Source organism: Choristoneura fumiferana, chromosome 2, assembly GCF_025370935.1.
Source record: "Choristoneura fumiferana chromosome 2, NRCan_CFum_1, whole genome shotgun sequence".
Lineage (NCBI taxonomy): Eukaryota > Metazoa > Arthropoda > Insecta > Lepidoptera > Tortricidae > Choristoneura > Choristoneura fumiferana.
The window spans coordinates 20,202,729-20,228,828 of record NC_133473.1 but is presented as its reverse complement, the minus strand read 5'-3'; the positions used below and the strand labels follow the sequence as shown (position 1 = coordinate 20,228,828).

Below are 26,100 nucleotides of genomic sequence, written 5' to 3'. Positions count from 1 at the left end.
TTGGTTCAAAATAGTCTAGTAACGTCCAAAACCTAGACATAACCTCCAAATTTGCAATACAGCATTGCAATCTACTGTGCCATAATCCACCAAACAGCCCTTGTGTGCGAGCTCGAATTGAAACGCAGGTCAGCGCCTACACAAATTCACATAGCAACAGCAACGAGCCACGCTTGATTGCAACGAAACAATTCCCAGGCGTGAAACTGCACACGTGTCACCAACTAGCTACGGCCACATGGTGCCGGGAATAAAAATAAAATGCTAGTTTGAAAAAGGCCTCTAATTCTTATTGGTATGCCTACCAACAGTTTTATCAAAGGCCAGTTTTCAATTGTAACTCCAATGCTGTGCTATTTATTTACACGAAAGTATAACGTGTCATGGAATGATACATTAATTCATTTTAAATATCTGATAAAAATTTATGATCGCTGATAGCGACACTACACTTATATTTTTATGGATTCGCTGCAATCGCTAATGCGGACGAAGCATAATGCCTTTATAAACCCTGTCTGGTGAATTTACCTACTATTCGATGATTGACGTGTTTTTTTTCTCACTCTCACTTTCTCTGTCTAAAATAGTATACACTACTCAGTAGGTAATAGAAATCTGTGTAGGTACTACTTAAAGGCGATTCACCTTCTTGGCTACCTGTTTACTTACCAATTTCCAAAGTTTGACATTACAATTACAAGACAGTATCGTGCATTGACCCCTTGGCTTGGCATCATTACAAGGCAATTTTACTAAATTATTCTGAAAATTGTACAGATATCGGCAATCAAAGGTATTTACTTCGAAGCTTCTAAGAATAATACATTTTCTGTACGTACTTTCATGTAAAAGAAGAACACGGGTCAGTTCAGTATTCTTTTAGGTACCTATTGTGGATGCTAATGGATATACAAGGTGTTAATTAAATAACTGAAAACCTTGACACCCCAAAAATATTTTTTTCATTTTAAGCTAGTTAATCGCATTTTTATTTTACTTTCCAATTCCTTTGTTATTCCAAAAATATTTAGTGTGTTTTAAAAATTAATATTCAACTGATTTCTAACTCTACAGCTCTAAGTACACTCATAATTAGTATTGTCAGTTGCGCTTCATCGTTTGTAGAAGAAAGTCAAACTGACAGCAAAACGGCCAGTATTAAATTATCTAGTATGCAACCTCGCTAAAACACATTTATTTGGTGCATGTTGCATTCGTAACTGGGCACAATAAAAAGGAGTATAAAAACACAAACACAACCTGATTTAAAATATAGTGTAATCAATTCCACTCTCGATTCCAGCAAACTAGTTTTTGGTTCTTCAGTATTTAATTTCAAAGTCAAAGTCAAAGTCAAAGTCAAAATATCTTTATTCAATTTAGGCTATAACAAGCACTTATGAATGTCAAAAAAAAATCTACCACCGGTTCGGAAAAACCTCTGCTGAGAAGAATCCGGCAAGAAACTCAACGAGGTATATATATATTTTTTTAAAACAGATTTACAATATTATTAAATGATATGTATACATCACAAGTATTTAACACAACTTTATTTTTAACACAGTAGGTTCGCTATTTGAAGGGATCGCTAATGCGGATCGGAATTATTTCCAAATATCCCTGTCCATGATATAATCATTAACTTTATAATACGCCTTTGATATTAATGTCTTCTTGACAATAGATCTGAATTTTGTATCCGTTTCATTTATAATATTTTTTGGAATTTTATTATAAAAACGTATGCAATTTCCCAGAAAAGACTTTTTGTTTTAGCCAGTCTGTAAGATGGAACTTTAAGCTTCCCTGTGTTTCTAGTAGCCTTTGGCTTATCGACGTTAGTGGGAAAATCACATATGTTCTTCCTAACATACATGATTATTTCAAAAACATAAAGCGACGGCAGGGTTAGGATATCTGTTTCCTTAAAAAAAGATCTTAAAGATTCACGCGTCTTCAAATTATAAATTGCTCTAATTGCTCTCTTTTGTAAGATAAAAATTGACTCAATGTCTGCAGCAGATCCCCATAAAATAAGGCCGTACGAAATAATGCTATTAAAGTAAGCAAAATACACCAACCGTGCCGTCGCCACATCGGTTAGCTGCCGTATTTTCCAAACTGCAAAAGCAGCAGAGCTCAATCTACCCGCGATTGCTGTGACGTGAGGTCCCCACTGTAGTTTAGAATCGAGCGTTATTCCTAAAAATACTGTTGATTTTACAAATTCAATAGTTTGACCATTTAACTTTATATTAGAAACTGAATTCGAGCTAGATGAATTTATCAACGAGAATTTAATACATTTAGTTTTCTTAGGATTTAGTAACAAATTATTGGCAGCAAACCATGCGGATATCACGGACAGGGTTTCATTGGGCTCAATGAAGTCGGTATCTTTTCTACTAACCTTGAACAGTAAAGACGTGTCGTCAGCAAACATAACTATACCCGACTTTTGGCTTACCATATAAGTAAGGTCATTTACATAAATAAGATACAGGAATGGGGCAAGAATGGATCCTTGAGGCACTCCCATTTCGACCACAGATCCCTCCGATACCGTTCCGTTAATCGCTACCTTTTGCTTTCTTTGTGTGAGGTAAGATTTAATGAGTTCTAAAGCGAGGCCACGAATGCCATAAAAATTTAACTTACAAATTAAAGTATCATGATCCACACAATCAAAAGCTTTCGAAAGGTCGCAGAATACACCTATAGCGTCATGTGATTCCTCCCAAGCTTGCAATATGAATTTAACTAAACTATGACCCGCGTCTGTAGTAGACCTGCCTTTTGTGAATCCGAACTGCTGTGGATGCATGATTTTATGGGTATTAAAATGCGAGATCATTTGCGTCAGCATTATTTTTTCGAATATTTTGCTAAACGCTGATAGGATGGACACAGGACGATAATCAGAGGGATTATCTTTATCACCTGATTTAAAAATAGGAACTACTTTACTATATTTCATCAAATCTGGAAATACGCCTTCATCTATACAGCTATTAAATATAAATGCTAAAGTTGGAGCAACGACATCTAAAATGGAATGTAGAACCTTAACTGAGACGCCCCACAAGTCTTCCGTTTTTTTTACTTTCAATAATCTAAAAGTCTTAATGATGTCACAGGGAGAGACATGCGTGAATTTAAAATTACTTAAGTTTGGAATAGATACATTTTGTTTTAAGAGCGATTCAGCTAACTTTGAGGAAGACGCGAGACATTTTGTCGTTTCGATGGGGATTTTAGAGAAGTAGGTATTAAACTCGTTAGCTACTTTAACCGCGTCCGTTTCTAATACGTTGTTAATCTTTAATGATATAGAGGACTCCGCGTTCTTACGTCGACCGGTTTCAGTATTTATAATTTTCCAAACTGTTTTAATTTTATCATCAGAGGACTTAATTTTATTAGTTACATGGGCTGCTTTTGCTTTATTACATATAATTTTGAATAATTTTGAATAATCCCTGACATACTGGTGGAAACGTTCATCAGTGGTACACGATTTCTTATCATAAAGATCATATAAGACGTCCCTACTCCTACGTATTCCGGGTGTAGCCCATTCATTGAATGATAGTTTGTTTCCTATTTTAATACGTTTTTTACTACACGTTTTATCGTATTCCTCGCATACAGTATTTAACAATATCTTGAAATTTTCGTTTGGATTTTTAGTATTTACTTTTAAATTGTTTACTTTTTGCGCGATGTTTGTTTTGAGACGGTCAAGTCTTTGTTTGTTCAACGGCCTAATTTCTATGGTTTGATTAACACCGCCCCTAGCCCGAGGTAACTTCACTGTTTGAGCTTTGTGATCCGATCGTACTCCACTGATAACAGCTTTTTCTAAATACTTACAAGTTAACCAAATGTTGTCAATACATGTGGCCGAAGTGGTTGTGACTCTGGTGGGTTCATTAAATAAGAAATTTAAATTAAAAGATTTTAAAACAGAAATAAACTGGTCTTTTTCAACGGATTGTGATAAAATATCGATATTAAAGTCCCCGCAGACCACCAGCGCTTTATTACGTTTTACTGATTTCCTTAGAACATCTTCCATAGTATTTATAAACAAAGGAATACTCGAGTTTGGTGGTCTATATATACATAAAATTAAATACTGTTCCGTTTCCGCAGAAGCGATCTCGCATACACGTTCAACAGAAAGGCTGGACAGGTCTTTGCGTTCTTTGAACTTTAAACCATTTTTCACTAATATGAGAGACCCGCCACCTGCTGCAGATTCTCTGCAGAAGGCGCTGGCTATTGCATAATTATGTACATTAAATTGCATTGAATCTTTTTTTAGCCAGGTTTCTGTTAAGCAGATAATATCTAAGTTTAACTTTTCAGAGAGTAATTCTAAATCTAATATTTTGCCAGTGAAGCGATTTATATTTTGATGTAGAAATGATAGACTACTTTGCTTCTCTATTGTCGGTGTAGGTAGTTTAAAGACACATTCGCGCTTGAAGGTGTCGTCCTAACAGGGCCGGGGGAGGGGGGGTGATTTCCGAATACGGAATTAATATAACATGCTAAGGATTTAGCAAGCTTGTCGGGGGTCAGTCGGTAGTCACTAATAACATTATTAGTGTCAAAAAATAAAACGTCACTATGACGGCTCGTCATCTTAAACAATAATTTGTTTAAACGATATAAATGATTATTGGATTTATTTAGAGAAGCAGAATAGGGAAACGCACCTATAATAATGTTTTTAACACCTAGTTTTGATAGTAAATCGAACCCAGTTTTTATGTCCGAATACCTAACGTCGGACCCGTCACTTAACATTAATACAATGATTGACTGCTTAGTCACCTGAGTGAGCATAATTTTTTCAATTATTTGTTTGAATGAGGCATTAGGCATACAGTTATTTATGACACAGCTGTTTGATATATTATTACACAATAATTTGCCCAATCCCTTTCCTATCCTATCAGAAAATACTAGGGTTTTATTAACATTCTTACAGATATTTCCATCATTACCTACAGATATGTCACAGAAGTCCACGCTGCGGTCGGGTAACTCGGACTGATTATGTAATTTAGTTTGCAATGCGCTCTCGCGCGCTAACAAAGAATTGACGCGCTGTTCGTTATATAAACATAAATCAACAAGCTCGTTCGCGGCCAAAATGTGTTCACTAATTTGATTTTGACATAATTCGTATTTGCTAGTTAAGTCCCTTAGGGAACATTCTAACCGATTTATTTCTTCCCGTAGCCCGGACGTGTCTGTGACATAAGCGTACCTACTGTGTTGTAATTTTTCATTACATGTTTTTAGCTCGTTTAAGATACTTATACGATCTTTATATAAAATTGTATTTTTATGAACACTGTGATGTTGTTTATATAGTCTTTTTGATCTTCTTATGAACCTGTTTAATTTAAGATATTTTTTAAATTTATTATGACTTTGAAAAAACACTGATGTAGACTCAAAAGAAGTGTCCTTAGTCAAATCTATTACAACCGGTGACCCAGAAGAACCTATTGCCGGTCGTGTCGAGGAGACGTTTGGTGCTGGCATTATTTCGTCATACAGCCGTTGGGTGTTCTCGGCTTCTTGGCGTTCAATCTGTTCCTGTAGTTGGCGAACAAATTCGTGGGAGGCGGCGAGCTCATACTCGAGCTCGTCTACTCGTTGAAGTGTTTGCTCGTGAACGTCACAGCACTGTTGTAATTTGCAAACTGTCTCCAGCAGTCGGTCGCGTTGTTCTTCAACATCCGTGTACATCACATCTAGGTCGGCTAGTTCGCGTTTAAGTTCGGTGTTCTTTGACACTATCTGCTGCACCTCGTACTCGCCATCGTCACGTTCCCGAAGTAGCTGCTCACACGTCGCCTTAGACTGCTTGAGTTCTTTAAGGGCTGCGTTCAGTTTGATATCGAGTTCACGTGCAGTGGCCTTGCGAGTCAACACTGAGCTGGACATTTTGAGCTCAGGTAACCCACAGTGACTCCACCGCACCTGAAACTAACCGCAACGCAACTATATACCAAGCATAAAAAGCAGTGAAGTGAGGTGGTTAATAAGTGAAATACGAAGTAGTTGTGAGAACAAGAGAGTGACAAGCAAGACCAGGTAGTACGAAATAGCCTAGTTGTATGATAAAATAGGTAATAAGGACAGTATTTATAGCTAGCGTGAACAGCTGACCGGTTCGTAACAGAAGTAGGTACGAGGTTAGAAATTACTGTCAGATTCTCAACAATATGTACGCTAATCAGGAGCTAATGAATTTAAGTATTTAATTCCACAAGTGTTTAACGCCCTAATGTTATTTAATTAGGTTTATAGGAGACAATACTTCCCTTTTTAACGTTGCATATTTGAACATTGTCCGTTGCACTGACGTTACTCCGCCGCCGAGATTTTACTTTGAGATGTACAGGCGTTGTACGATGATACTTTTTTACGCGAACACTTATTGTTAAACATTAAACGGTTTTTAATGTTTTTATTACTTATTACACTAATATTATAATAATTTAATTAATTAAAAACAGCTGTGTCGATTTTGACGTTTTTTTCAACACCTTGTATACCTATATTTTTGCTGGTGGTCTTCCTAAGTTTCGGCTTCCAGTTTGGGGTCTCCAGTGTAGCGTTTTCTGAAAAATCAAATTCAAATTCAAATTCTGGCTCCATCTATCCCTCGCGCGACAGACGTGACCGGCCCATTACCATTTAAGTTGCGCCACTCCTTCCGATGTCGGTAACTTCAGTTCGTTGCCGAATGTACTCGTTCCTTATTCTTGTCCCGCAGGGAGGCAGACCACTAGCTAGATGGGCGGTTGATATCCGTAAGATAGCAGGACCAGCCTGGACCAGATTCGCCGCATCTAGGCCAACATGGAAATCCATGGAAGAGGCATATCTCCGAAGTGGACAAATATATGCTGAGAAGAAGAAGAAGAGAAGATACCAATATTATATTAGTATGAGTGACTATTATCACGATGACAGGCAATCTCGTCCTCAATTAAAACAAAGACAAATTAATAAAAGCATTTTATTTTTGCAAATAGAAACAGGTACCATCTCTTACTGATAAATTTAACTTCACATTAAGTTTTCAGTTGAAATACAATGTACTTTCTTTTTTCTATGATAAATGTTGGGTAATTGGTAAGGTTCTGATTTTTATGTTGGTTTACGAGTATAACTATTTAAAAAAATACTAAATGTTTTTTGAGAATATGGCTCTATTCATTAGAAAACTTGGTAGAGTCAAGTGTAGGTATTTTACCGTTATTCGGGAAAAAAATCCAAATAATTAACGATCAAGAGAACACTTAAATCAACCAAAAAAAAAAGTAAGGCAAGATATACTAATTAAATCTAGTCTTAAATTACATGCAATCACAAAGCCGATGACGATGATAATGATGATAGTGAAAGGATATTCGTGATATTATAAATAAGCCATGAACCTAATTTGAATAGTTCGAATTTTATGAGAATTTTGCAACAATAACAATGAAGTACAGATCTATTGAATAATAAACTTCAGTAAGCTAGGTGAGAAAGCAAGATAAATATGAACTCTTCCAACAAAATACTATGGCAGAACATTATGCACTAAGTACATCTGTACGACATGTTATGGTAGATAATTTTGACAGAATAAGTGGATGATTTTTTTAATCTAAAGACTCTTATAGTAAATGCCGTGTGGCGCGTGGTGCTCTAATTCTTCTTCAGGTTTAGGTTTCGGTACATAGGGATTCTTTCTTGGATCAGCATTTAGTCTGAAATTAATCGAAAGATCATTAGGAATCACGTAGACTTTCACAGCTTCAGGTATATGACATCTATGTTTTTTTTAAACAAGAAGCTCAGAACAGGAAAATAATGAACAGTATTTTAATTTTCTTCTAAAACGTTTTGAAGTCTGTATACATTCATAAATTTCATAATTACGTTATCTCATTCATTCCAAAAGCACGTGAAGACTAATTATTATCAAACACAAATTTTAGTTGGTGACTTATCATAAAAGAACAGTAAACGCTCCTTCTCCTGTGTGCTTTCTCTCTATTATCTCACCTGACAGATATCTTTGATTCTGTATCTGATTATTTTGTTCGATTAAACAGGAACGATGAAATAAATCTAATTTTGATGTAACGTTGTTAAAGTTGAACAAAATGTTGCACTATACAGGAGTATTGACCAGAACTTACTTGTAATGGGCTATCGCCTGGCCACAGTCAACGTTGTACCACCAGTCGCAAGCAAACTTCTCCTGGTCGAAGAGAGTCCCGTTGGTGCAGAGGAATGAAGCACCCTGGTGACCTTCACGCCCGTCGTGGCACACGTGGTAAGCCTGTGGGTAATAAATCTACCTTTAAACTATTAACTAAAGCAGCTAGATCTGTAAGACTTTTTGTATCGAAATTATTCTGGCAACAATTTAAGGTTCGGCAGTGATGTTCATTCTTGGACTAGACGGAAGAAAGGAAATCATTCTGGCAACCACCTGAGGTAAGTAATAATGTTTAAAGTTCACGGAAGCGATTAAAAGTGAGCAGACGTTGACTGACTGCTGCGTTTATTGACTTCGATAGAATTTGATAGAAGCCATACGTTTGATTTAAGATGTATATTTGCAGATTCTTGCCGTTTAGGACCATAGTAAGTTTATTTGAGCTAGGTGACACATTGTGGAATAGACATTCATTTTCGAAGCCACGATTAACGCTTGCAGGCATTTTCTAAATTACAAAATTAGATCTGTTTTATGATTCAGACAAATAGCATAAACAACGTCCAATTTTATTTTACCTGATCCATTATAGAAACCTTTGTTTATTCGAGGCACAAAATAAAATGACATGGTTGTAGTCAGTCGTTTTACCGCGAACTTTTCAATTGAAGTCGGATTAAATCTACCAGAGCAACTGTTTTGTTCCGATTTATTTTACCCTCAACACTACTCGTACTAACAATCTTTGAGGAGTCCCACAAATGTACACTATATTTCAACGTTGTACGTTTTCTTTAAAAGTAATACTATAAATTCTGAGAAAAACTGAAAATAATCAACTACCCAAGCACGCAGCTGAAATGGAAAATAAACTTATAAAACTTCCCAGCTGTTCTAGAGCCTGAAGCGAAATAAAAAGAACGTCATTGGTGAATTAACAAACAGAAACGCAATTACAAGATGTAACTTATTTAAGGGCAATAAGTCCCTGGTTAACCCTTAAAATGTCCCCTGTTGTTTTAACCCGTTACGGTGCCTGCAGGCGTTGGGGCCCTCGCTTGGTGAACCTTTTGTGTCTGCACTGTGTCCGGATGGATAATTAATCTATGCCCGAGGCCCGTTGCACGGACCGCTGCAATATATGATGTTCGGGAACAGGACGATAGTTTGGCGAGTCGTCAAAATCGGGAAATAACTAGGAGTATAATTTAAGGTGAGTAAAGTGTTTTTTTTTTAATCTTTTTTTAGCTGAAAATTTTATCGGTACACTGTATTTTATTGTGTATTTTTTTTAATGTACGATGACCAGTTGGGTCCCAAAGGAAGACCAGCGCCGTTCGCAAGACCGGCAGATTGCTGATTTGGAACCATTTCGTGACATACATAACTATATATTTTTTTATCTTTTTTTTTATCCATTATTTATCACAAATAAATGTTTTTTTTTTCTTTCTTTTAAAAATAATAATTGATTTATTTTTATTGAAGTTGTTTTTTTTATGAAATTGACAGTATAGTATGAATGAGCTGTAAACAGTTACTTTACTCACCGTGACCTTACATAATCTTTAAGATCGCAGGTGAGCATTGATGTGACCCTCCGCAAAGTAACGCTTGATTCAATAAGCCATGAAATAATATCAGGTTAAGGCCGTGAAGTAGTTCAATCGCCGTAGCTTCTGGTAAAATCGAAGATGTTCACGAACTAAAACCATGCCCAAAAGACGGTCACAAGCACGCGTAACAGAATATCCGATATATTGTATACTTATATTTATACATTTTGGTAGCAAATGATCTGGCGATTGAAATGAATTGCAACTTTTGATGACCAATGATGCTACACCCTTTTTAGGCTGCCACCTGAACACCAGTGGGTAGTGGAACGGAAAGTGTGTTCTCTATTCATTGCGCCGCCGAGACGCTCACCACACAGTGGTTACCTGGCAGCACACTTAATGGACAGAGGAAACGCTCCCGCTCACCCGCCCTTCTCACTCCAACGTCAACCGCATACCTGGCATCCAGTTTCAACATTGGCGTACATCCCAGGGTGCACTGGCACATGGGCACAGGAGAACCCCGTCTCAGGCACCGCGTGGTATATGGGGTAGTCGACCCCAGGCACGCCAGGCACGTTGCGAAGGTCTTGGGGCTTTTCGTGCTCCCTCAGCGGTTTCCGGACCACAACTTGCTCGTAACGGTCGTCGTAGGGTTGGTATCTCTGGAAAGGAAAAGTTCTTGGTTTAGGAAGTGTTGGCTAGGGGAACAGTTGGTTTATATATCTAGAAATGTTGTCGGATATCGGGTCTCTGATGATTCGTATTACAGACACAGAGAACCAAAGTGATCATCATAGTTCATAATATCAGCAAGATATGTGTCAATGAGTAGGTCACATTACTTGCAGAGCTGAAAATTTTCTTAATTAAAGGAAACCTTTAACACAATAGCTACTGATGGTCAGTTTATTGACATATCAAATACTAGGTATATCCTAAGACGACGCTCTTGTCGAAAAGATTATTACTTACTTAAGGAATACGGTATTTGACAACTCCTGAATTTGCCATGTCTTATATATACATATACTTTCCGTGGGGTTGCCGGACAAGAATAGCTCCCCCCATCTCATTCCGTTGGGTGTCGTAGAAGGCGACTAAGGGAAAAATCCAGAAGACGGGCAGCAGCGTCTTCTGCGTAAACCATCAGCAAACACTGCGATCCCCAAGCCGCCTGCCAAGCGTGGGGATTATGGCAACCCCCCCCCCCCCCCCAAAAAAAAAAAATGATAGGGTGTACAAATAAGCCGCGGCCCCTAGTCCCCGGCAGCTCCTTTATCCCTGGCCTTGGTAGCGGGCCAGGTAACGGAGGAGCAAGGGGTGCGAAGAATCTCCGGGTGACTCCTCGCTACCATCCCCACCGGACATTGGCCCTGGCCACGCACAACATTCGCACGCTGAGGACGGATGAGAAAATCATTGAGCTGGAGGAAGAATTGAATAGTTTGCGTTGGGACATCATGGGATTATCGGAAGTCCGACGAAAGGGGCAGGATACGATAATCCTGGAGTCTGGCAACATGCTCTTCTTCCGGGAAGGAGACCGAAAGTCTCAGGGTGGTGTCGGGTTTCTCGTCCGCAAGTCCCTCATTAATAACGTGGTAAAAGTCGATAGTGTGTCGAGCAGGGTAGCATACCTGATACTCAGAATCACCGATAGGTATTCGTTGAAGGTTATCCAGGTGTATGCGCCAACCTCGACACACCCTGACGATGAAGTAGAGGCTATGTATGAAGAAATCTCTCAAGCCATACATTCCTCCGAGACATACTTCACCGTTGTTATGGGGGACTTCAATGCTAAGGTGGGCACTCAGAATGGCGATGAGTTGAGAGTGGGGCCGTACGGTTATGGGCAGCGGAACCAAAGGGGCCAGCGGCTGGTCGACTTCTTGGAGAAGGAGGAGCTCTACGTAATGAACTCCTTTTTCCAGAAGCGACCATCCAGGAAGTGGACGTGGATCGGCCCCGATGGTTCAGTCAGAAATGAGATTGACTTCATTATGACGACCAAGAAGCGAATATTCAGTGATGTCTCTGTGATCAACAGGGTGAAAACCGGAAGTGATCATCGTATTGTCAGAGGCACACTGAATATTAATGTGAAGCTAGAACGGTCACGTCTTGTGAAGTCCACGCTCCGTCCTTGTCCTGCCCAAATCCAGAACCCCGAAAGCTTTCAACTCTTATTGCATAATCGCTTCCAGTGCCTAGCCGAATGCAAAACAGCGGACGAGATCAACAACGGGCTGGTAGAAACTGTTCAGGCCGTGGGGTCCCAGTTCTTCAAGACTCCGCGCCGGAAAAGACCTCAGAAGCTCTCCAATAAAACCATTAAATTAATGGAACTTCGGAACGAGATGAGGCTGCAATCTTCAACTGACATGTCGGAATATGGCAGACTTAATAGGCGAATCTCAAAATCCATGCGACACGATGTGCGTGCCTTTAATACTGCACGTATTAAGGAAGCAATTGAGCGGAACCAGGGCTCTAAAGTGTTTGCAAAGAATTCGTCTATTGGGAAAAGCCAAATGACTAAGTTGAAGATCGACGATGGCAGTATCATCTCATCGAAACCGGAGTTGTTGAGAGAGCTTGAAAGGTTTTACGAACAGTTATATGCCTCGACACAGAAGCCCGTTGTAGGTGCAGCTCAAGATACCAGAGCTAAACTAACCCGTCATTACACTGAAGACATCCCAGATATCAGCCTGTACGAGATTAGAGTGGCTCTCAAACAACTTAAAAACAACAAGGCTCCGGGGGATGACGGAATCACGACAGAACTTCTGAGAGCGGGTGGTAAACCGGTACTTGTAGTCCTCCAGAGGTTATTTAATTCCGTCATACTCGAGGGTACCACGCCGGAAGCATGGCACAGGAGTGTGGTGGTGCTCTTCTTCAAAAAAGGCGACAATACCTTATTGAAGAACTATAGACCCATCTCACTCCTGAGTCATGTATACAAGTTGTTTTCGAGGGTCATTACGAATCGTCTCGAGCGAAGATTTGATGATTTCCAGCCTCCCGAACAAGCTGGATTCCGTAAAGGCTTTAGCACCATAGACCACATTCACACGCTCCGCCAGATTATACAGAAGACCGAGGAGTATAATCGGCCACTATGTTTAGCATTTGTGGACTATGAAAAAGCCTTCGATTCAATCGAGACCTGGGCTGTACTGCAGTCCCTTCAGCGATGCCATATTGACTATAGATACATCGAGGTGTTAAAGAGTTTGTACAGCAGCGCCACTATGTCGATCCGGTTGCAGGACGAGAGTACACAACCAATCCAACTGCAGCGAGGTGTGAGACAGGGAGACGTTATTTCTCCGAAACTGTTCACAAATGCGTTGGAGGACGTTTTCAAGCTCTTGGACTGGAACAGGTTCGGCATCAATATCAACGGCGAGTACATCACCCATCTTCGTTTTGCCGATGATATAGTCATAATGGCGGAGTCGCTGGAGGGGCTCAATACTATGCTCAGTGACCTCAGTATCGTCTCCCAACAGGTGGGTCTTAAGATGAACATGGACAAGACTAAAATCATGTCAAATGTCCATGTCACACCCGTGCCGGTTATCGTTGGGAACGATGTACTCGAAGTTGTTGACCACTATGTTTACCTGGGACAAGTTGTCCAGTTGGGTAGGTCCAACTTCAACAAAGAGGTCGCCCGAAGAATCCAACTCGGATGGGCAGCGTTCGGGAAACTTCGTGATGTCTTCTCGTCCAATATTCCGCAGTGCCTGAAGACTAGAGTCTTCGACCAGTGTGTGTTGCCAGTGATGACTTATGGCGCTGAGACGTGGTCCTTAACTGTTGGCCTCTTAGAGAGGCTCAAAGTCACGCAACGAGCTATGGAGAGAGCTATGCTTGGAGTTTCTTTGCGCGATAGAATCCGGAATACGGAAATTCGTCGAAGAACTAAAGTCACTGACATAGCTGGAAAAATATGCAAATTGAAGTGGCAATGGGCAGGCCACATCGCTCGAAGAACAGATAACCGTTGGGGGAGAAAAGTCCTCGAGTGGCGACCACGAACCGGAAGACGAAGCGTTGGCAGGCCTCCCACCAGGTGGACTGACGACATCGTGAGAGTAGCGGGAAACCGGTGGATGCAAGTGGCAATTGTCGTTCATTGTGGCGTTCTAAGGGGGAGGCCTTTGTCCAGCAGTGGACGTCTTCGGGCTGATGATGATGATGATATATACATATATTATTATGAACATATATATAGATATACAGACAATGTTCAGCGAAGAGAAAACTAAGATCGATTGAAAATTGGATTTATAATGTTTTTTTGAATAATCTATATACCAGCAAGTAGGTGTGACGTCACTGCAAGTATGTGTCTTTCTCTGACTTATCTTGAATTTCAAACCTTTAAACCTTTGTTATTTGTAAAGGTAGCTTAAAAAAAATATTCGATAATAGACATTATGAAGTTTTAATTTACTTACACTATTATATAAAAAAATAGTCAAAAATAGTAGTAGTAGTACTGTCAGTCAGTCAATCAATCAGTAACATTACTCTTTTATATAATTTATAATGTATACATATATAAGTACAACAAATAACTGGCACACAATAATCAGTTTAGTGGCAGTTTGAGGTCAAATTAACCTGTACAATATTTTATCTGATCTTTATAAACTACGTAACTCTTTTAACTTGACATCAAATATATCACCTGTTGACATTGACTTACTTATGTAACGGTTACGTATGGACTGGATACAATAAACTTTCTAGTACAGACCTAGATCTCAGGTACAACATGGTGGTACAACAGCTTTTTGCAATAGGATATTTAACGCCAATAATTAAAGTCCCTTAATGTGCTGTGTGAGTGGTTTATTTTGACAACCAGATGGGCAAGTGGTTAGAGAACCTGACTACGAAACTTGAGGTCTCGGCTTCGATCCCCGGCCGGGACAGATATTTGTATGTATTGATATTATTATACGAATGTTTGTTCTCGGGTCTTGGATGTTTAAATGTATTTAATTATGTGTTTATCTATATAAGTATGTTTATCCGTTGCTTAGTATCTATAGTACAAGTTTTGCTTAGTTTGGGACTAGGTCAATTGGTGTCAAGTGTCCCATGATATTTATTTATTGTTTATTATATCCTAGTGGTTAGACCTGTGGCTTCTCAAGCAGAGGGTCATGGGTTCAAACCCGGACACAACCTCGTGAGTTTTTCGTATTTTGTAAACGGAATTATATTCAAAATTTACCACGAGCTTTACGGTGAAGGAAAACAATATGGTGTGTATAAAGTTTCTTATCCGCACTGACTACACGTAGGAACTAGTCGAAGTCCACTGATTTTCAAAGGAGGCCTGTGCCCTGCAGTGGAAGGATGACGATAGATGCCGATGACGGTAGATCTATGGGATCTTATAAGATGACATGTTTACAAAATTCTGTAAAAAACCGCTTTTATTTTTTAACCGACTTCAAAAAAGGAGGAGGTTATCAATTCGGTTGTAACTAACCTACTACCTAAATTAGGAATAATAAGGTTATAATGTACAAAAAAGGGATCCAAATAGTATAATTATAGATACGAACTGAAGCCACTACCAAAAAAGTTTATTGAACCCTAAGCAAATGTGCAAATGTGTACTGCATCACGCAACCGCAGTGTCACTGACATTCACACGACTTCTGCTGTCGGGGTGAACGGCATAATTGTCGCGTAGAAAGTGATGCAAGCGTTATGTTGACATGGTAACTATTAACGTGTTCAACAAAACGTAAACGTTCAATTGAAATCGTAATGAACAGGTTTGGATCTGAGGCCGTATTGGGTAATGTTTCTGAGGCTCGCGATCGCAATGAAATGACATATTTCGCATACAAAAACTGTCATTCGATTGCGATTGCCAGCGTCAAAAACGTTAGGCAATACGGCCTCTGGAGCAGACAAGAAACTAAAGAATCGTAACGTGGCTTACGTTAACTGCTTTTCTCATCCACTCAAAGGTTGAGTAGATATCCCTTAAAGGGATAAGTTCGCCTTTGTAAATACATTCTCAACATTTGTCAATTGTGTCTGTTTATTTATTTTTTACGATAAAGGGTTTACGCCATTTTCTTTTATTGGTTAGTTTTATTTGAACTAATATTACAACTATCCATACTAACATCGTGCAGATATCCTGTGTAAACCTGGGTCCGCATGGGAACTACTGCCCAAGCGCTCTCACTGCGAATGACGGCCTGTGTTCAGCAGTTCATATAAGCTGTGATGATGACCTTAAAGTATTTGAAGCGCAAAAATACGACGTGTCTCTGTTCTCTGGAGAATGAACCAAATCCCGAATAGAGTGCCTTCTCAGGAATGTTCTTGTCTTGTAAATTATTTTTGATTAGAATACTATAAAAAACCGGCCAAGAGCGTGTCGTACATGCCCAGAATAGGGTTCCGTAGCCATTACGAAAAAATCAAATAATATTTTTCTAAGGATTTCGTATTGTGTACTGAATCTTCCAAGTTTAGGTATATTTTATACCTTAAGCTGCTATTTATTCTTAAACTACTAATAATTCTCAAGCAATATTAGCCACTATAATTTTCTTTGTAAATTTGATATATTTACTTCCATTCTGATTTTTTAGTAACAGTTTAGATTTTAGAGGGGGGGACTCTCGATTTCAATTAAAATTTTCACTTTAAAGTTGAATATTTCGCAAACAGATCATTGAATAAAAAAATTGTCTGAGCAACCCCCCAATAGTTTAGTAAGACCTATCCAACGATACCCCACAATATAGGGTTAGTCGTGAAAAACAAATCACCCCCGCATTACGTCTATGAGGTACACTAAAATTTTTTTTTTACTTTTTTTATTGTACCACTTTGTCAGCGTGACTGATATGTATATTCATATCAAATTACAGCTTTCTAGTATTAACGGTCTCTGAGCTTACCCGCGGAGAGACAGACGGACAGACATGGCGAAACTATAAGGGTTCCTAGTTGACTACGGAACCCTAAAAACATATATTATTTTATTTTATTATGTAACATACAGCCAAACCAAAGGATTAAATCGTAAATCAGCAATTTCTCCGTTAATATTTTGGCGTTAGGTATGAGGCTTGTATAATAGGTTTAGAATAAAGTCCGGTCGCAGGGCACGAAGAATTTCGTACAATGACCTTTCACTATATGTCTCTGTGGGTCGCGCGTAAATATTTGCCGTCGCGCTCGCACACATGAATTTGTACGAATTCGACGTCAAATAGTAAAGGTCATTGCGCGAAATTTTTCGTGCTCCGCGACCGTACTTTACCCCAATCGACACGTTCTGTCCATCTTTTTCCAGAGGATAGAGACACGTAAATATCGTAAGTTAATAAATTCGCTAAGTACTCCGTTAAAGCCACAGTAAATATTAGATTTTATCACAAACCTAACCAATTTTCGCCACAATCTAGCAACTAGTCCTACGTATATCCTTTCCAGACAATTGCAAAACAGTCCTTTCAAAAAGCCCTACTAGCTCGCTTGTCACGGCCGCCCGGCGTTGCGCAAGCCGGAATAGCAGGGCCTGAGGCGTTTTGGTACACTGAACTAAAACCAATTACTTCGCGGCCGCACGTGCGAAGCGGTTGAATCTATGCGACAACAAGGGGTTTAACAATTATTCGTAATCCGGAATATTCGGCCTATGGTTAGATAGTGGCGTAGAGTGAATATTTTCATTAGGTAAAACTGAAAAAGAAGTGCGAGTTAGGAGAGTCTTTTGGTACCTCGGAGTTATTGTACACTCGAATCAACTGAATCTTGACCCATTGTGGAACCTTTTCGTAGAAAAACTCATAGTTACATCGCATTGCTTGATAGGGGAATTTATTATGACACTTACTGTGACAAAGTTCTGAAATGGCTCAAACCATGAATCTGTACATAATTTTATGCAAAAAATATTTTCAACTCGATGGTAATAGAGTTATTATGATACCACGTCGCGGTTAGGTACGTTTTTGTACAGTCGAACCAATTGAATCATGATCCACCGGGGTAACTTCGTGCTACAAATTACACGCGACATCTAATACTTTTTGTCAAGGAAATCTTTTAATTAATTATTACAGGTGCTGTACTTACAGTCGATCTCATAAATATTAAAAGTTAGTTCTGAAAAAAAGTAAAAGTGCACTTTTCTCGAGCCGTAAACGTTTACAACTAAATAGGAACACTAAAGTGCCAGCTAACTCTTTCGACAGATTAAAAGCCACAATGCAAAGCAGTGTTACAAAATCTATCCAAGTGGGTAACTGCATCCTCATAAATTAATATTCAAAGTTTAATATAAAAGTTTGCGTTGAGAACAGAAAAACTTCATGGTAAGTAAGTATTTTATTACTTGCCGGGAAACTTTTAATTTTCTGAGTTATTACTTCAGAATTAAGGCTCTTGATTAAAATAATGAATTTCTGCTGTTTACTTACAATATTTCTTTATTCGAAACTTTGTACCGAGACCAGGTTGAAGAGGCTTGGGTCTGAAGATATGATGTGATATAAGTTTGCTAAGAGTATTAAGAAAATCCAATAAGGATTTTTCTTTGTACAAGATTTTTAAGAGGAACTTTTATGTTGGGAAAAGTTAAGCGTGATTTAATTTAAATGTATCATGAGTCAAGGTTTACGTTTTAAAAGAAGACTCAGTATCTGTTCATCATTTAATATCGGTATAGCCCTCCCACTGCCTTCTGAGAGGGTTTGGGCCGTACTATAGTTTCCAAGCGAGCCCAGTGGGGATTGGGACCTTCACATACACCAATCAGGTCTTTTCGCAGGTGTATGCAGGTTGCCTCACGATGTTTTCCATCCCGTAAAGCTCGTGGTAAACTTTAATTTCGCACATGAATTCCAAAAAAACTTCTATAATAGGTACATTTATTTGTTAATACTAATGGATATGGACTCACAGAGGTTAAGAGGTCTCCGGTTGCTTGGAAAAAAAAAAAAAAAAAATTGCGTCGGGCAGGACTTGAACCCGCACTTCCTTATAACTAATAAAACAATAAAATGATGATTGATTTTTTGGAGTCTTTTTGTAATTTTTCTCTCGATGAGAACGGAACATAGATGTCGCTAGTGCTGCTGCTTAAGTAGTGTAGTAGATAAAAAGCAACCTGAGATATGTATGCATGGTGGGTGAGATGGGTATGTCCAGCGGTGGTGTAGGGGTTATAGCACGCAGCACGGATTGCTGAGGACCTCGGTTCGATACCCAGCGCTGGTCTCTTTTTCTGGTTTTTCTGTGCATCCATGTCTCAGTTTGAATTTTCGATACAATAAAATTAGTTTGCTTATGGTGACTACAGAAAATAAATACTTAATACATCATAAAGAAGAATTCCATCCAGAGCGTCAGTAGTATCTCAGTATTCAGGTAATGTCCTATTTGTCAGCATCCGACAATAAATATTAATAAATCCCGATCCCTCCGAGATCCTTCCAAAAAACATTCGCATTGCCCCCGTTAATGAAAACAGCATCTAAGATCAAACAAACGGCCGAATCACTCACTCATAACTCAATAAAAGAGTCCGCCTCACAAAAAAACTCCTCAGCTAGGTGAGAATTTGTAAAATTACTCCTGAATACCAATTTCGTAGCGACGCCAAGTTTCAAACAATTTCCACTTTGAACAGCTTGATCAAAGAAATGGAACTAAAAAACAGGCCTTCTGCTACGAAAATGAGAGTAAATTTAACCAACAGTAATTCGCCTTTGAGGGCTCTGGGGTCCGGGGAAAGGAAAATTGCAAAAGTTAGTGCTCCCTTATGAGACGCCGAGTTATTGCTACTAGATATTTTAAGGTCGCGAACAGTGGCACATAGGGAGACTCATTAATGTACGCGCTGTTTTAGTTTTCCGTTTACAGTGGGCCAAAAAGTTCTCGAATGGTCTGTTTGACATTTGACGTTTGCTTGCGATTGGCTCATTTAATTTTTTAACCAATCACGAGCAAACGTCAAACAGATCTCACGATACTAACGCCATCTAGCGATATTTCGACTCTGTAAAAACCCTCATTAGCAATTGGAAGTCTATGGAGGAGGCCTATGTCCAAAAGTGGACTTCGTACGGTTGATATGATGAAGATAATGATAATGATGTGTTAGTTTTGCCAACTAAGTTCTATTTGCTTGATTAAGTCGGATTAAGGGAAAGGCCAAAGCCATTACACATCCAAAAAATACGCCTTTTGATAAATATTATGTATATCTAGTTGTCTATATAAACGTAGCTCAATGCGCCCCCAGCCTGAACGCTATAACTTCAGTTTAAACGCCAATTATATCAAAACTTTACTGTTTGCGAATTATGAATTGCTTTCTGAAAAGTTTGTAAAATTATTAGGCTACTTTCCCTTTCACACAATAGTGGGTGCAATATTAAAAAGTTTGTTTTCGAATTTGAACCGAATAATAACATAAAAGTTTTGTCTTTTCGATTATCCTTTAAAAACTATCAGCAAATTGGCATCATCATCATCATCCCAGCCTATATACGGCCCTCTGCTGGGCACAGGCCTCCTCTCGGAATGAGAGGGCTTAGGCCGTAGTTCCCACGCGGGCCAGTGCGGATTGGGAAATTTATACACACCATTGAATTGCTTCGCAGGTTTGTGCAGGTTTCCTCACGATGTTTTCCTTCACCGTCAAGCTCGTGGTAAATTTCTAATGTAAATTGGCATACTTTACTTTAATCCATATTGTTTGTTTGTTTTGTTTAAAAACGCAGTTGAAGTCATTTTCACAGTATCGTATCATTGTTTTAGAAGAACGGAACATTTCTTACCATTGACTATGTAAAAAGCGACTAAGAGACCTGTTGTTCCGTCCCTCCGACGCTTATACTATTTAATATGAGAGTGAAAGGGGCGATACAATACTAACTTCGATTTTCGAATTCCGAAGTAGGCTCTCTCGCGTAAGAGTGAGGAGCAGCGTTCTCTCTTGCGAACTATGAACGCCTGACTCCAGCAATGCAGTTTGGTAGACAAGGGGACACACGCTGTTTTTCCAAGCATTTCGTTGTGTGAAATTTCGCTAATACTCAACCGATGATACAATGACAGTAAAGTTGTCATTCATCGGTTAAGTCAGTGTGACAACTGACAAGAGAAGAAGTCAGGCACGTTTTCTATGAAATCGAAAGGGGCGGTACCAAGACCCAGTAACAAGTTGATTCCCACCAATCGTAAATTGTAACCCCCGCACATCTCCCATCTCGCTTTTTCTTCAATCGTCGCTAGACACACTACATTTATATCGAAAATACAAACTGAGACATGGACGCACAGAAAAAAACAGAAAAAGAGACCAGCACTGGGAATCGAACCTAGGTCCTCAGCAATCCGTGCTGCGTGCTATAACCCCTACACCACTGCTGACAGAAATCTAGACACGAATTTTTCCTATGCATACCTACATATCTCAGGTTGCTTATTTCTACTATGCTACTTAAGCAGCAGCACTAGCGACATCTATTTTTCGTCGAGAGACGTCACATTCTTTCGGAACTAACCGCTAACCCAGACAAGAGATGTCGCTACTAAGCAATCAAATTATGATTGTTTTTTGGAGTGGTTTTGTATTTTTTCTTTCAACTCCAAATTTGTTACTTTTACGGATATCCCGTGAAACCATATCGAAAATACAAACTGAGACATGGGTGCACAGAAAAAACAGAAAAAGAGACCAGCACTGGGAATCGAACCCAAGTCCTAAGCAATCCATGCTGCGTGCTATAACCCCTACATCACTGCTGGACAGGAATCTAGAAACGAATTTTCCTATGCATACATATCTCAGGTTGGTTGGTTGGGGTTATAGCACGCAGCACGGACTGCTGAGGACCTGGGCTACGTTCCCAGTGCTGGTCTCTTTTTCTGGTTTTTCTGTGCATCCATGGCTCAGTTTCTATTTTCGATATGGTTTCACTGGATACCCGTAAAAGTAACAAGTTTGGAGTTGAAATAAAAAATACAAAACGACTCCAAAAAACCAATTATACTACATTTATGTCTATTTGCTACAAATAGGAATTTGTCTATAAAAATTTGTGAGTTACGCCTGTGGACCTAATAACATATTCGAAGATCACTTGACTAAATTGTTTTGCCACAAACCCCTTGCCTATTAATTCATTTGCATCCGAATATTATTGCCGGTATTATATACCACGTCTTGGTAAATCCAAGTTAAACTGTGTGCCTTCGGCGCGAAGTCTATGTTTGAATGCACTTATCATGTAACATAAGACTTTACTGAACTAGCAATGCGATATTTGCCCTACATATAGCTGGCTGAGATTGTAGAAGCGAAGTAGTAGATGTGACAATTTGATAGTTTTCTGGGTTTATTCTGTTTAGTCCGTTATTAAGATTATCAGAAGATAATGTTGACTTATTTTTTCTTTTGTCAAAAAACAAAAAATATACTAAGATAAGCGTGTCACTTTTCGGGAATGGGAGCCAGTTTACGCCGACGCTTTTTAGCACGGCGTGACGTCACGTGGAACTTTAACTGGCTTTATAAGAAAAACATAAAATCTTTTAAGCACCGGCCTCCAATGAGGAATATAGATGGATATATATAATCTTTATTCTTCAAAACAACACATATGACACAAGTCATGGCTTAGTAACTAAACCTTGAGCCGTTGCTCCTACGCGCCCAGTGCGGATCAGGAACTTCACACACCATCATACCATAAATAAGATCACTACGTTAACCATCTGCCTGTCTGTCAAAAACAATTTTCCCAGGATCGCGTATGTCAAAGCACACAAACACACACAGCCACACAAGCACACAGCGTCACAAAGCTCCTCTAATATTTATCTTGTTGCATCTTAGTTCTAGGGTTGCAGCAAACAGGCAAGGTAGACTAACATACATGTTATTGGTGCAGTCCGTAGGCCCAATATTTGTCTTACCGTCTCTGGATTCAATTGGAATAGGTTTGTTTTCGAGAAAACATTGCCTGAGTAATTCGTATGCCAATTTACCATACGAATCTTGGTGAAATGCTTTGACGTGAGTTCATATTCTATTTGTACAACCAAGGGTCTCTCAATGTAAACTGTTATTTTCATATGTTTTATGTATGTACGTACAATGAATTAGTTATACAATTTTAGTAATTAGCAACCGATTGAGCTGAAAGGTGAGTCATAATAATTGGCGTGGAAATTTTAGTTTTAAATTACTAAATGTACCTATTATTTAATTTATAAATTTCTTATTGAGATTTTACTAAAATCTTAATATAAAAAAATAACACACACCAAAACCAAAGCTCAACTAAACATGAACAGATACTTTTTGGAAAACAATTAAAAAAAACGAAAAAGTTTTGTACCTAGATACAAATTTAAGTGCGAAAAGTATTTTTTCACGCCTCTCCTTCAGAAAAGTAACTTTTCCTCCCTGACGGGAGGGAGCAAAGTGCAACTTTTCTGTTCAAGGCTTTTTAGGGGTGTTTTATTGCAAATGCCATTTTTTTAAGTTGATAATTGTAAAGCCACGCCATTTTCTATGCTGGTTGTTTTATAATAATATTTAGTTTTTTTTTTCAAGTTTCTTAAATCTCGGTGTGAAAAGTTGTATGAGCCACTAGGGAGCAAAATTATTTTCCTCTTAGGCGTCAACACTTGAATCCCTCATTACGCTCAGGATTCTACTTTAGAATCCCTCGCTACGCTCAGGATTCTATTGCAGAATCCTTCGCTACATTCTGGATTCAATGTACGCCCTCGCCGTAAATACATAATTTTGCAAAAAATTAGCTAAGTACCTATGCGTTTCTTCCAAAGTCCCCCGTGCATTCCAGCGTTTAGGATTTAAATGCAAATGTCCATCTAAATACAAGTACAGGCTCTTACTGGACCAGTGAACTATCTTTCATCTCATCTGCATTTGCTTTAGATATAGACTTTAGTCCCTGGCCAGTCGTAATTTAAAAAAAAACTTACCTGTAAATACGCGGCGTCTGAAACCAGACCACAGAGTAGAGCCCCCGTCAGCGCCCGCAGAACCGCCTTGCCCATTTCTCCGCACATTATGCCTATCGTATCACTGTATAGCTCCGCTGCCGCAAAGACTGGCTGGCTGCGCGTGAACTGAACTGCCACTTAATTTTCGCAAGTGGTAGGAGGTGTACTTTTTTAATGAACCAACTAGTCACATAATGCTTTTAACTAAATGTATTATGTGTATCAATTGAACTGGGGTTACGCTTTTTGTAAAGCAAAATTAGGACATGCATTCATAATTTTTACAGGCTTTGATTTTGTTTTTAATTTGCATATGTTACGTAAGGTGCTTTTAGTAATCTAATCTACTCGAAATATGGCACAGTATGTAGTTTAGATGACAGTTCAAGTACAGTAAGAGCAAGAAGAAAAGCATTTATCAAAAAAACATGTTTATAAAAACTTAATTAAAAAAAAATCTTGCTTACAACGAGTGATGTAGAAATATTGTTCTAAGAGCAGAGATGGTTAGAATTTTATTAAGACTATTTTTTGTTATAAACTTTTACGATTTCATTTATCTTTAACTGAATCACACTGAATTAATAGGGACTTAATCTCGACTATAAGTTACCTCGACGTTTAGACTACATTGTAGCGGCCGTGGTCACAAGTTGACTGAATGCAATGTGGTCGAAACGTCGAGGTAATTTTTAAAATATATACACCGTGTTTTTTTGATATCCGTTAACTTCGGCAGACGACTTAGTTCATTGATATGAACTACCTGATAATTATCTTTTACGGGATATATATATATTTTTAAAAAAAACTTTCTTGCATATAATAGCTTCACATTCATTGATTTAATTGTTAAATTGTAAAATAAACAAACTTGGTGAGTGATATTGACGTGGCACATAAGAGTAGCATCAAAAAAATCTACATGTTTAACTTTCTTTATTTTGCTAACTATGTTTGAATTAAACACGGATTAGTTATGGACTTTGGAAAAAAAACATTAATTAAGGACCTTGACGCTATTTTACTGCTAATAATTAATTACTTATCTTAACTCTTGATAATCTTTTAAACAGTAAGAGTTAGGCCACTACTGTCTTAGAAAAATTTACTTCTTTTGACCTGCAGATTGTCCCCTTAAAGTTCACGAATATCAAAAATAACACAGCGTATACTTGAAACCATTTTTGTTTTTATAAATTGAAGAACGCACTCACTAGGTGCAACAGAAACTTAACATCATACCTTCATCTCATCTAGGATTTTATTGCATATGACCTAATTTCGAACCAAAAATAAAACTCCTTCTATTTTCAATCTCATTTCATCATCCCTTTGAAAAAATCGAAAGTGTCATCGACCCCTTAAGGTCAGCTTCAATGAGGCAGCAACATGAGAGCCTTCATTAGACGCTTGCGCAACACCGGTCGTGATCGCCGGTTGGCGTAATATCCCGACGATAACCGAGTGCCGGCGGATTTGCGCGAAGTTTAGATTTTTTTTGAAGTTAGGATTTTTTTAAGGTTCAGTAGGAAATGGCAAAAATTTAAATAAAACGTGCAAAAGGATGGACTATAGAAAAAAGCTAATTAAAATGTTAAGATACAATTTATTTATTTACGATACAGACACAACCAAACCAATATCAGTCACGGCATCTAAAACAAACAAGAATGACAAATATAAAAAATTACTTTATAAATAATTAAATATTATAAAAACGCGTTTGCTACAGAAACCCCTATACTTTCGACATGTTTATCCGTACATCCGTCCGTCCATAATATGTCACGGTTGACTCAAAAACTACAAAATGTAACTCTATTGTTGAAATTTGGATAAAGTTTTCCTCATGATGATGACTATTAAACGCTTCCAATTTTACTGGTGAAAACATTTATGCGCACTATATGTATTGTATGCATTACATATTTATATTATAATACTTAGGTATTATTCGCCGAAACGAATAGATGTTGATACTTTGTACTCAAGTCGACTCTATACCCTCCCCATTTTATCATCATCATCATGTCAGCCGAAAGACGTCCACTGCTGGACATAGTCCTCCCACAAGGCTCTGCACTCAGACCGGTCTTGTGCTTTTCGGATCCACCGCGATCTCGCGATCTTAACCAGGTCGTCGCTCCATCTTGTTGGAGGCCTACCGACAGCTCGTCTCCCGTTCCGCGTACGCCAATCGAGAACCTTTTGACCCCATCGGCCATCCAGTCC

At 38.6% G+C, this 26,100-nt stretch overlaps 1 protein-coding gene across 1 annotated transcript; it reads right to left on the bottom strand.

Annotated features, from left to right (window-relative positions):
• Window positions 1-7,038: 7,038 nt before the first annotated feature.
• LOC141445579 (uncharacterized) lies at window positions 7,039-23,960 on the bottom strand. Its single transcript, XM_074111415.1, has 4 exons — window positions 23,845-23,960; window positions 10,269-10,475; window positions 8,229-8,371; window positions 7,039-7,793 (listed from the first exon to the last, which is right to left on the bottom strand). The coding sequence occupies exons 1-4, from the start codon at window positions 23,929-23,931 to the stop codon at window positions 7,691-7,693; spliced, it is 540 nt and encodes a 179-aa protein (XP_073967516.1). The 5' UTR covers window positions 23,932-23,960; the 3' UTR covers window positions 7,039-7,690.
• Between the last annotated feature and the right edge of the window lie 2,140 nt (window positions 23,961-26,100).

Excerpts from the sequence above, each read along its gene's own strand:
- LOC141445579 (XM_074111415.1), bottom strand. The coding sequence starts at position 23,931 with ATGTGCGGAGAAATGGGCAAGGCGGTTCTGCGGGCGCTGACGGGGGCT. Across the intron at positions 8,372-10,268 it reads ATGTTGAAACTGGATGCCAG|GCTTACCACGTGTGCCACGA; the intron begins GTATGCGGTTGA and ends TATTACCCACAG. Across the intron at positions 7,794-8,228 it reads CAGGCGATAGCCCATTACAA|ACTAAATGCTGATCCAAGAA; the intron begins GTAAGTTCTGGT and ends GATTAATTTCAG.